This window comes from Streptopelia decaocto, assembly GCF_964273445.1.
Source record: "Streptopelia decaocto genome assembly, chromosome: 10".
NCBI lineage: Eukaryota > Metazoa > Chordata > Aves > Columbiformes > Columbidae > Streptopelia > Streptopelia decaocto.
Window position 1 is genome coordinate 920222 of NC_138665.1, and position 13116 is coordinate 933337.

Here is a 13116-nt window from a genome sequence, read left to right on the forward strand (position 1 = left end):
CAGCTCCAGGGGCCTGAGGAGGTGTTTTACCTGGGACTGGGCATTTCTCATTACAGTGATCCTGAAGCATCACAAGCCAGTTTAAAGAAAGTGTCTTTTTCTCTTTTAGGCTTAAACCATCTGTCCTTGAACCCTGCCAGCAATAACAAGTCTCTGCAGCTGGGCAGCGCTGCTGGCCCGCAGGTGGTGGAAAGCCCAGCTGAGAATGGAAGCGACCCAGGCAAGAAGAGGAAGAGAGCAAATGTTCCTGCAGGTGAGCCGGGGAGCAGCTCCCTCACTGGCGATACAGGAGGGATCCACATCAGTGCAGACCGAAAACAGTTGCTAGGCTAAGGTGTTAGTGCAGAGGGGGACAGATGGAAATGAAGGTGTGGTCTGGTACTGCTTGGTGTTCATGGTTCCATGTTTCTATGGTTTTGGGTGAGTGCTCGTTGCTGCCTCTGTTCAAAAAAAGGCAACATTTCTATTATTATTTTTTTAAGCATTGTGGAATCTCTATAACTGTCCCAATAGATATATCTTTTTTTTTTTTTTTTCTAATTGGACAATATCTCATTATTAAAATCACGACCCTAATGAAAAGCATAACAAGGCAGATCAGCCTGAATGACTGCAGACATTCATGTCTAAGATAATGTAATAAAAGCAAATTGTTAATTGGATCATAACAGCTTCTGATGTTGTAATACCAGATCTAGGAGTCTTACTGAAGCTGGTATCTAAGGAATGTTCATTGTGTTTTTCGCAGAGTGACTGGAAAAAAAAAAGACTGAAATGTCTTTGCAGATTATATTGTGGTTGAAAACTGCAACCCCACCAGTGTGATGGGGAAATGTGGCATCTGCCCGTGCCATGACGGCGGCCTCCAGCTGCTGTGCTCTGGAGGCCTTCAGGAGAGCTTTGGGAGTCTGTGCACTGGGTTGTGGTCCCAGGTTATATGAGAAGGAGGAATATCAGCTCAGCTGAGCTTCAGGTTAGAGCCGGGAGGATTTTCATGTAGCTCTGTCAGTAACGCTGTTGTTGTTTACCTCCCCGCACACTTTTCAAAGCCAGATTTTTTTCAAACGAGCATTCATTTTATGGAAGTGTCATCAGGAGGACAGCACGTGAGCCATCTCTGAGTGCAGGTGGGCAGGTTTGGTGTCCCTGCTCTGGTTTGGGCAGCTGTCTCAAGCTCCGTCTTCTCAGCAGCAGAATGTCCTGTTGGCTTTTTTGAACTGGATAAGTCCTCCTGTGTTTTTTCCACAAGAAAGAAACGTTTGTGTGGGGTTTGTTTTGTTCTGTTTTCTAACCTGTGCAAACAAAAAGAACAAGCATATGTTTTGATGGTACGTGGAAGTAACCAGCTAAAGGCACGGTGGACCCAGCTAAATCACCAAACAAGATTTGAATGCTTGATTGAACTGTATGTTTGTATAATGGTAGTGGTTCCACCTGGGTTACCAGACAACTCTGCACGACCTGGAATAAATAACGCTGGTCCTGCTGCTGTCAGCACCATGACGTTGTTCTTTGCTTCATTTCTCCTGGAAGAGAAATGTCTTCAAATGGCAGTGGAAGTGCTGTCTGCTGAAACAGACTGGTCATCTCTGTTAAATTGAGTGCAATTAAGACAATTCATGCCTGTTGAATGTTTGTTCTGTGTTCATAAATCCCTTGGGAGGAATCAAAGCACACCCCTTTAATCGGTGTTCCTGTAAGGCCCCTCGGAGCTGTTGATTGTAGTGGATAAACCATAATGCAGATGCTTTTGGAGGCCAGTGTTTTCATAGACCTTGCTTCCATAAAATGTCATCTGCTCCAGAGGGACAGAACTGTGTGTGGTTTTGTTTGCGTTGTTTTCATTTGACTCTTTCCTCTGTGTTGGGTTCAAATCTGGCTTTGGGTGCTGATCCTGCAGAGCTTTGCTCCCTGCAGGAGAGTTAAGATGTGCACTAAGCTCCTAATCGCTTATTTCCCCTCTCGGCAGATGGTGGCAGGAATCTGAACCTCGACTCCGTTCTGATGGGCTTGCCAATGTCAGACCCGACCGCCTGGGCCACCGCCATGAACAACCTGGGGATGGCTCCCATGGGGATGACAGGACAGCCCCTCCTGCCCGGTACGTCAGCTGCTCACACGCTGCCCGCTTGGCTTTCAAACGCGGCGCTGGGAAGAACCTGTTTCAGTTGAATGAGATAAATACCTATCGCATACAGAAAACATTAATAAGCTGTGTTGGAAATGCATTAATGTCTGCAAGTGATTTATTTAGAGACCAGTTATAAAACTGGTTTTGGAGGAAATGACAATGTGTTTTTTGATGCAAACTATGGTTATTGTGGGGTAGCTCTAGATACTCTGCAGTGGACAAGCAAGAGTGTTGTTGCTAATTGTGAATTCATTACCTGGAGTGCAAAGCTGTCGAGGGTTTAGATTGCGGGGTGACAATCAAACCCTGGCAGATGTATTGTTAACCTCCTCTCCCCACTTTTCCCCCTTCAGTCCCTCCCTCTCCCCTCTTCCCACTCAGCACAGGCGATCAGGAGGGAAAGAAGGACAGAGAGAAGAGAGTTGGAAAAATTAAAAATGTTTTACTAATGCTACTGATAAAATAGAGAAAATAATACAAAATATACAAAACCAATCTTGGAAGTCTCAGCAACTGCAGAGCCGGCAGCCGAAGTCCTGGACTGGACTCTGCAGCCAACCGGAGCTGGATTCAGTCTGTCACTGGCCTCAGTTCGCAGGGACGGCTCACAAGGTCCTCTCCTAATGTCGCCATAAGCAAAAGAAGGGACGAGATCCTCGTGATCTCCCACTTTTATATGAAGTATCACGTGAATGGGATGTTATACTCCGTTGGTCAGTTTCTTGGTCACCGGTTTCTTGTTGCCCCTCTGGGGAGATGTCCATCCATCCTTATCAATAACCTCACATTCCATTGCTCTGTTTACCAAAACATGTATCTGGTTCTCCAGGAAAATGCAGCTGATATGAAGCTTCAGCTGACAGGCAAATTCACTAAAAGAGAAACTTCTTTTTAACAAAACCAGGACAGAAGCCACACTCAGGGATGAGATATTGTTTATGACAGAGCTGTGCAAGTCTGGATGATGGAATGAAGCCAGCGCGCGAGGAGGAAAGGGAACAGCATTATAGACAAAATCTTATCACTACATTCACACTGTCAGGACAGTCCTAAAGAGCCAACTGGTTACACATTTGCATATTGGTTACATAATCATTTTGGCGTATAATGAGCAATATTCAGCAGAAGGACACTTCATCCAACAGTCTCAAGATATGTTTAAACACGAGTCAACTAATTGTGCAGGCTCCAGGGTGTCTGCAGCTGCAAGGTCAGTAGTGTCTGTAGTTTCTGATTAGGTGTTTTGTAAGTCACTCTTTGTTAGGGGAACAGACTGACCTAAAACTTGCCGACAGGATTCATTTTTTAAGTGGTAATGACTACAGGAGGAGCAGACTCGGGAAACCAGTGCTGTCAAGTAACATATTGTTCTAAACTCAACTAGAACTGCTTAAAAGGAAGGGTGGGAGGGAGATGAAGAGGAAAGCAGTAGGGCAGTAAAATGGATATGGTGCATTGAACTCCTGGTAGGAAATGGCTGTTTCAGTGCCTGACTGCACGAAGCACTTGAGAAGGATGCCGACTGCTGCCTGAACCATCGCCTGCTCACCTGGGGACGGAGCATCTCTGGCAGCAATCCTATTTCTGCTCCTGTGGCATAGAGCAGGTAGTTTGTTGTGTATTTAACAAACAGCATTGCTTGCCATAAGTTTTGCATACAATCTGTACTCTTCTGTCCCCTAGGCTTCATCTTGGACCTCAGCTTAGCAATACGAGGAGACCGCAGGGTCTGTGCTGGGGCAGCTCTTCCCTGGTCTGAGCGTTTCAACCAGAACCCAGCTCAGGGGCCTCTGTGCAGTTGTAGTTGTGTAGGTACAGCCTCGGTCACTCAGCCCAGCGCTCGTCATTCCTCACAGCCCGTTCTTCTGGAAAGGTGTATGCAGCACGTTTCACGGATTCATGTAGCACCATCACAGGGAGCGGTAAGGCTGCCCGTGCTGTGGAATGAGGCTCTGTCCAAAGACAGGCTTGCAGAATTTTTAGTTGTTTTTGAGATAGCTGGAAATACCATTTAAAACAAATCAGGCAGACAGCACTGTATTCAGCTCTTTTGACAGTATAATCTCTGAAATCCACTCATGACTGTTTAAATATTAAAATTCTGCAACTTCAATGTCATGCTTTCCAAGCCAGGTGTCATAGACCAGGCCATCCCAGCATCAGCTGACCATGGATAAACGAATGTATCTCATCAGGATACAATTCACATGTATCCCTATATCCGTATTTCACAGTTGGCTACAGGAACGTTTGTTGTGCCTTCCTCTGGAAACACCTGTTTGCCTCAGTTTTTGCTATGACTGTTCATATGTGACATAAAATGAACAACATGTGCGCCCAGTGCAAGGAAATCCAAATTAGGCAAGTAAACCGATGTACATAAACTGGGTAGAAACGTAGGCCCGGGAAAATATTTCAAAATACAATGGAAAACAAAATGAAGCTACTGAACTCAAACACCCAAGCTGGGCACAAAAAGTTGTCTTTATCCAGATTGCTGTAAGTAGTGGGTTGTGAAGAGAGCAATATGGACACATTTGCCTGCCGTAGGGATACGAACAGCAAGTGAACTGATGCCAACTCAAGATCAAAGGACAATGCTGCCTCTGCACCCCTCAGTTCTGCACATTTGTAACTTTTGTCCATCTACACCTGAAACAAGCAGCCGGATTCGAAGACTCTGTAGTGCTCGGGATGCACGTTCCGTGGGAGCGTCCTGTGGTATTTTGGGCTTGCCGAGGTCTTCAGAGCTTCTTAGAGCTTCCAGAGGGTAGAGAAGATGATGTGCCCCTGCAGGAGGGAGTTGTTGCTGAGCTCTCACCACAGTAGCACCAGCTGGCTCTGCAGGTACCGGTACTGGGTGTCCTTACAGATGAGCTGCTGACGGTCCCAAGCTCATCAGCCTTCTCCAAAAGGCATCTGAGCGCACCCTTTCCATTCCGGTTACTGCAGGTGTTGCTTTCGCAGGGTTCACAACTTCTGAGCAGATACAATGCTCCTCCCTTGATGGATCTGTGTAGTTTTATTTGGCATCAGAGGCAAATCTAAGAGCAAAATCAAAGAAGATTGCTACTTAGATAGGGTCAGAGTGCTAACTAAAGCCTAGAAAGCAGGTAAGCAGGTAAGCTTGCAGCAGGGTGTTTTGTTAAATGCCTCTGTGCCTTTCACCCAGAATTATTCTGGCACCTTCTTAGCTGCTGAAATTGCTGCAATTCTCTAGTTTGCAAGGTTTAACCCTCTTAACCCTCCTTAACCCTCTGTCACAAGCTGTCTGCACTACGAAACTACATCATGAAACTGGACTGGGTTGGGTTTTATGCTGTTCCCATATGCCATGGGTTTCTTTATATGGATCATATAATACTCACTGGGGAAGGTTTTGACACCAGGGGAGAGGTGGTGTCTACAGAGCAGAAAAAGATAAAATCTACTTGGCTGAGGCAATCAACAGTGAAACAGTTTTAAATGGTGTTCTAGGGGCACAAATCTCAAAGTTCTCCCTCGTTCTGTCCCCCATGTAGATTTTGACCCAGCTCTCGGGATGATGACCGGAATCCCTCCCATCAACCCCATGATGCCAGGTTTGGGGATCGTCCCGCCGCCCATCCCTCCGGACATGCCAGCTGCCAAGGAGATCATTCACTGCAAAAGCTGCACTCTCTTCCCACCTAACCCACGTAACTATTTCTGTTTTGTTCTGTTTCTGGCTGGTGTCGAGGTTTTGATTGCAGGGTGACAATAAAACCCTGGCAGGTGTATTGTTAGCCCCCTTTCTTCCCCCTTGTGCCCCTCCCTCTCCCCGCTTCCCACTCAGCACAGGCGATCGGGAGGGAAAGAAGGACAGAGAGAAGAGAGTTGGAAAAATTAAAAATGTTTTACTAATGCTACTGATAAAATCGAGAAAATAATACAAAATATACAAAACCAATCTTGGAAGTCCCGGCAACTGCAGAGCCGGCACCCGAAGTCCTGGACTGGCCTCTGCAGCCAACCGGAGCTGGATCCAGTCTGTCACTGGCCTCAGTTCGCAGGGACGACTTGCAAGGTCCTCTCCTAATGTTGGCCATGAGCAAAAGGGAAAAGGGGACAAGTTCCTCGTGATCTCCCACTTTTATATGAAGTATCACGTGAATGGGATGTTATACTCCGTTGGTCAGTTTCTTGGTCACCTGTTTCTCTTGCCCCTCTCCCAAGAGCTGTATCCATTCTATCAATAACCTCACATTCCATTGCTGTGTTTACCAAAACATGTATCTGGTTCTCCAGGAAAATGCAGCTGATATGAAGCTTTAGTTGACAAATTCACTAAAAGAGAAACTTGTTTTTTAACAAAACCAGGACAGTCTGGCTGTGTAGTAATGTGTGTGTGTGTGAGCGGTTACATAGCCTGGATGTAGCAGCTCTGGGGCAAGTCACCACAGACCAGGTGACAGAACAATAGGAAAAGCCTGTTCTTGTCACTGAGCGTTTGCCATTTCAATAAATAGCCTTTTCAGTTGTTAGATTGATAAGGAGTGGGGAAAAAAGCATTGCAGTCTCTGGATGTTTGAACTCTAGTCTTCATGGCGTGATTCTTGGGTGTTTTATTTGAGGCTTCAGGCACGGTGAGTTCTTGAGGATGCTGGGTCTGCGCGCTGGGTTTTGCAGAATGCGATGGAAGGACAGTGGAGGCGGCTGGAAATAAACCAGAAAACTAAGAAACAGTCGGGGCTCTCCAGGCTATAGCAAGAAACAAGGATCCCCTTCACACCAGCTGGCTAACCCTTTCTCCTCACTTCTATTAGGAAAAACAGAGTGGGGGTGTCACAGGCCATTCGGTGATGGACTCGTGATGGTTCATTTACCTTGACCTCAGAGTGCAAAATTAAGGCAACCAAAATGCCAGGGGATTATAATTCAATCAAGCAGTGTTACATTATTAATTTGGCTGTAAAGTGGCATGCGATAGAGAGAGTAAGAAAAGAGGAAAAAGAAACGGGGAAAAGTAAAAGTAAAGATGAGAAATGAGGTTGCGTTTATCACCAGTCCAGTTCCAGAAGCATCCCTCTGGTCTCCGGTCCCGTGGAATCCTGCTGGTCCTCTGTCACTGTTCGCGATCCTTTGGTGGGAAGATCTTCACTGGTGTCCATTCTGGAGTCATCTCTTATGCTTCTTCACCCCCCCTTGCTCCCATTGTTTGAGGTCAGTCTTCCGCCTTGATTTCGCCACCCAGGCTCGTACTGCGCAGGCTTGAAGGATTCACACTTTGTTTTGCCAACGCTTACGTGTCCAGCGTTCAGGGGTCTTTCTGTGGTCCATTGGGTGACCTCGGGACCCTTGGCGGGCTTCTGGCCATGCTCCTTTTTGTTGGCCATTGTTCGAGGGAGCGGGTGGGGGACACGCGTAACTGAGGCTGCAGGTGAGAACACATCTTCTGGACGGCAGCGATTGTCCCTGGGTCGAAGAGACCCTCATAACAACAGCTTTCCGGAGGCGGGGGCTGGTCGGCTGAAGCAGCAGGCAAAGTCCACACAGCAGCCATTGTGAGCAGCAGCCCCCCCGTGTTGGAGAAACCAGTGCAACACAATGTTTCTCCTCAGGCCCCTCTCCAAATCACTGTCCATGCGTTCTGCTGTCAGGGCCTTAGTTCTCTAAGTTCTTGATGGCGATGGTCAGGCAAATACTGCTCCATCTTCGGACCGACTCTCACGGCGGGGAAAGACGTTACCTGTCAGTCGCTGGGCTCGTGCAGGGCAAGAGGAAGGGGATGAAATAGCCAACAAAATGTGGATGTGGTAGAGATAAGGAGATGTCGTGGCTTGGCTTTGGAGGGTACCCTTAGCTATTGCCGTTAGAAGAGACACAGATCAGTTATGTGCTTACCATACCCTCTGTCCCAGTTCTTTGTTTTCTGGACTTAGAATTTTTCCAGCCAGGGGGCTTCTTGGTACTTGTATTAATTTTTATTCAAAGATTCTAGATCATCTTGATTACTTTTTTTTTGATCAAATCTTATTTTGCCCTCACTCTTTCTTCCAACGAGTACTTTGCTGTGGTGATCAGTTCCTTTCCTGTTTGTTGCAGACTCTGTGTATTTCCTAAGTTGGAGTTATTACTCATCCAGTTAGACTTGCAGGGCAAGGCTTTTTTTTCCTTGCTTTGACCTATAGGTTCCAGTTCATTTACTGGAAGCTTTGATTACATTCAAGTCCTTAGAGCTTTTTAGACCACTTCCTTTGATTTCTTAAAGTTGCTGCTATGAAATAAAGGCCTTTTCAGCTACAAATCTTGCTGCAAAAATGTTACTTTTTTAGCTTTTCATTTCAATTAAAGTGAATTAAAATGGTTGTGAATCTTGTGGTTGCTCCATCAAGACTGTCTGTTTTAGTGCTAGCTGTTCTCTAATGTCTTTACTACTTATAAATTACTGCCCCATGGATTTCAAGTGTCACTTACTGCTGCAAGAACTACCCGGTGAAATGTATTGAGTTGTCATTTGCAATATCATCATCAATACATCTGTTCTGTAGCTTTTATCTGAGAAACCTGGTGTCATACTCGCCCAGTTCTTCATAGCACGATGTCCTTCTAGAATACTAAAAACTATTTTAAAATTTCTAGTATTATCCAAATCCTCTCCTTAAGCATTCTGTGGCCCAAGTACTTTCTGATTTTATCTGTGGTATTCTTTTTCCACTATCTCACAATTGAACCACAAAGCTGTGCCACTAATTTCAGTGCTGCCTGCACGCACTGTTGTCTCACTTCATTTGGAGCTTGTCTCTTTTTCTTCCAACAACAATTTTGTTCCATGTCCCACTTTAACAAGCTTAAGTACTCTCATGTAGGTTCCTTAGGAGCTGAAGGAGAGAGGTCAGTATTTGATTACTATTTGTAGCTACAAAATAAATCAGAATCACAGAATCCCAGAATGTCAGGCGTTGGAAGGGCCCTGGAAAGCTCATCCAGTGCAATCCCCCCATGGAGCAGGAACACCCAGATGAGGTTACACAGGAAGGTGTCCAGGCGGGTTGGAATGTCTGCACAGAAGGAGACTCCACAACCCCCCTGGGCAGCCTGGGTCAGGCTCTGCCACCCTCAGCCCCAACAAGTTTCTTCTCCTCTTTCAGTGGAACCTCCTGTGTTCCAGTTTGCACCCATTGCCCCTTGTCCTGTCACTGGTTGTCACCAGAAGAGCCTGGCTCCATCCTCCTGACACTGCCCCTTTCCATATTGATCCCCAGGAATGAGTCCCCCCTCAGTCTCCTCTTGTCCAGCTCCAGAGCCCCAGCTCCCTCAGCCTTTCCTTTAGTTTAAGGGACAACAGTGTCCAAAACAAACTTTTGTTTGGTTAAAAAAAAGTACAGCAGATTGACCGGTAGAAGATGGGGTTTTAGCTCTCCAAAGTGACTAGAATACAAGTTCAAATATCAGCTGAGGTAATTATTAAAGGTGCAGCAACTAATACCACTAGAGATCGACAGTGTGCATACATGTGGATTCACCAAAACAATGCCGGAGCCGTCCCTGAGTCCGGGAGGAGTCCACACTTGCCCGAACACGGTGTGGGATTATTTTAAAGGGATACACATACTCGTATTGAGTACGGAAAGTGTACACTCGCGACTCTGTGAGGATTAATTTATAATACACTCGCAATCCAGTGAGGAGAAATACACGTGCAAATATGCACGGAATATTACACGTGCTTATGTGGAAGCACGGGAGGAAAATACACTCGCGATTATGTGAGGATTAATTTATGCACGTGCTCGTATTGAGCACGGAAAGTACACGTGCAAATGTGCGTGGAAAGTGGATACACTCGCAGTCCTGCGAGGGTTAATTTACTCACACATGTGGTGGCAAGGCAAGCGGAGTCTCTGTCCCGGGGATGGGGGCAGTGCCTCCTGGCAGCTGCAGCTCAGCTCATAACTCCAAGAGATTGCACAAGGGGCAGAGCCTCGACGAGAATCCCGTTTTTATAGCCTGATCAGATCTGACTGTGGGCATTCCAGAAGCTTCTCTGCACCCCCACTCTGGCTGTGGGTGCCCCTGAAGCCTCCAAACATCCCCCACACTGGCTGTGGGTGCCCCGCAGCTCCCTGGCGCCTCGGCGCTCCCTTCTCCTCTCTTAACGGCCCTGGCCCGGGGATCCGGGATCAAACAAAAGAAGCTGTTGGCCTCAAGCAGCAGAGAGAGAGGGAGATGTGTCTGTGCCTTCCGTATCGAAGGAGGAAGGGGGAGAGAGGGGGGTTTGCATTCTGCCACAGCCAGTCTAGCAGAGACTATTCCCATTATTTTTAAAACCATATTTTTTTGCAAAATGCAGATATTGTGGGTTCAGTACCCTCCTTTACAGTTATCTTGTGTTTAATGTTCTTATGGGAGACCTAACATACATCTTTTGGTCTGAGATACAGTCTGTGGAAAACTGTGTTCAATACAAATGTTAGGCTGTTGAGAATTGATCAGGGCTGATTATTCGGGAGATTTCCAAGACATGTTGCTATCGATAGCAAAGCAGGCAGAGGGGATGTGTGATAAGGTGTACTGGAAGGGAGATTAAACCTGGTTTTCAGGGAGAACCCGGCGGTTGTGGTCAGTGTTATCCTGAGAGGGGAACCTGTCCCGTCCCAACAGATGGGACGAGGGATGAGGTCACTCTGAATGCGACACGCGCCCTGTTCAACAGATGAGACCAGGTGTGAGCTGACTCTGCGCGGCAATGCCAAGTGAATGACAGACAATCGCTCCGGGGGTCCAGTTATGAATTTACTAAAAGCACATGGTGGTACACAAATTACAGCAATCAGTGACTTGGCAAAAGTATGTTATAGTACCACAAAACTCATCAATACATTGACAGCAAAAGCCCTTCTGAAAACGGTGGGTTGGCAACAATTAGTAATTGTAATGCAAAACTTAACAAGACTTTAGCAGCAGAACTCACAATGATATTACTTTATATGCTTAAGAAAAAGGAAGAGAGAGAGAAGAGGAAAACTAAGATATCAGAAAGAGAGAGAGACAGCGAGGGGGAGTAAGATGTCACCACTCCACAGGCACATCGGTCCCGCGACGGCCTCTGGAGGGGGGGACGTGTTGAAGATTTACACGTCGCCAACCCGTATCATACGTGAGGTTGTTTTATAACCCAGTTCATTTACATGCGAGATAGGAGAGGGCGGTTCGTCTCCTCCCTCTGCTCGCTCTTCATGCTCATTAGGAAGACTCTTCTGGGAATGGGTCTGGGGTCTTCAGACTAGGGGAGAGTTCATGGTATTGACCAGGAGTGAGTTGTCTTGCCCGTCAGGGGTAGCTGTTGGTTCGTGGTTTCTTCTCGTAGTTGGTTGTCTGACAGATGGTTCATCTCTATCATCCCAATTAGGCCATGAGGCCTTTCACAGCAACACTGTTAATTGTCCTTATCTTACAAGGTGTCTACCTCCTTGGCCATAAAGCTTTGGGAAAGTTAAGATGAGGTGTCATCTATCTCTTCCTCCCAAAGTAACAAAAACCAGACATTTAAGGCATAACAAGGTCTTTGTTCTGCTAAGGATGGGCGATGTGCTTCGAGGTTGTCACAGAACCTCAGCATTGTAGAGTTTACGAGCCCTTCCCGGAGGCCCTTGGATGAGCTCCTGCCTTGGGCGCTGTCCTGCAGCATCTGCTGTTGTGAACTAAGAGCAGGGTGTTAAAAGGTGAGAAGAACCGGGGTTTGCAGAGAACATCAAGGATAATGTTTCATAAGGCTGTGGCAAGGCAGCGCTCAGGCTCCAGCTGGGAACCCAAAGGAGCTATTTCCAAACAAAAAGAAAATAATGCTAATAATTGCTTTTGGAAGAACTTCGCTGGAAGCATGCCGCAGAATTGAAAGAATGTAGTACCACTATTTTGTTAAATCAATATGTAAGCAGTGTAATTCCGTGAGCTGAACTGGGGACGATAGATCTCGGCGCTGAAATTCACTTCAGATTTTCCACGTGTTAAGAAACACAAGGTGACAAGTGCATAATCCTTTTCAGTCTTCATGCACTGAGCTGGGAGGGTCTCGCTGAGGGGCACCTGGGCATGGGAATGAGTGTGGTGCTGGAGAAGCACCCCTCCGAGTCACAGCGGTGTCCCGCAGCCTCCCCTGTGTGCCGTGGTGCTACAGGTGGCTGAGGAACCTGCTTCAGACAAACTAGACTGAACTTTCAGCCGGCTTTTGTGTTCTGTGGTTTATTTTTGTTGTACAGGTGAAAAAAAACCCAAAAGACAAAAACCCCAAACATTAATCCCTTCTACACCTCTTGGCTACACCCATTTCCTTCATCTCTTTCTTCCTTTGTAGTCTAAATTAAGTTCATGACCTTCCCTTAATGTAAATACTTTCGTACCCTTTACAGACTGCTGTTTAGCTTTTTGCCCTTTAGGATTCTCTGTTATCTATGCGTTCTTTATGTTAGGACAGTCCTTTTAGCTGTGCTTTTATAGCATCTCCCATGATAAAGTTTGAGGTCCTGGTGCTGCTCGTGTTCTGCGCCAGGATGGTTGTCCCTCAGGAGAAGGGGAAGATAAGAGAAACTTGTGCCAACAACCCAAAACCAAACCTGCTGTGCTTTCTCTCTCTTGCCCTCTTCAGATCTTCCCCCTCCAGCCACAAGAGAGAGGCCCCCAGGGTGCAAGACGGTGTTTGTTGGGGGCCTGCCGGAAAACGCCACCGAGCAGATCATCATGGAAGTGTTTGAACAGTGCGGGGAAGTCATAGCCATTCGGAAGAGCAAGAAGAACTTCTGTCATATCCGCTTTGCTGAGGAGTTCATGGTGGACAAGGCGCTTTATCTTTCTGGTAAGTGTATTTCTGTCTGGGATAGAGGTCTAATGACCTCTTCATAGGCTTTGTTCTCATTGGAAGGTTTGTCTAATGTTGTGTCAATTTGCCTCTTTTTCTACATTTGTCCTTAAGTATGTGAAAACAGCTCATAATGGGAAAGAGAGCAATGGTGTTTACCTGGGGTACT

At 46.5% G+C, this 13116-nt stretch overlaps 1 protein-coding gene across 3 annotated transcripts in view; it reads left to right on the forward strand.

Moving 5' to 3' along the window:
• ENOX2 (ecto-NOX disulfide-thiol exchanger 2) overlaps nt 1-13116 on the forward strand; it is a 51731-nt gene that overhangs the window by 17912 nt on the left and 20703 nt on the right. For all 3 annotated transcript variants that reach the window (XM_082062215.1, XM_082062214.1, XM_082062213.1), the window contains exons 2-5: nt 110-253; nt 1970-2101; nt 5653-5808; nt 12738-12944. In XM_082062215.1, the coding sequence (XP_081918341.1) occupies nt 110-253; nt 1970-2101; nt 5653-5808; nt 12738-12944 (639 nt within the window). The remainder of the gene's footprint in view (nt 1-109; nt 254-1969; nt 2102-5652; nt 5809-12737; nt 12945-13116) is intronic.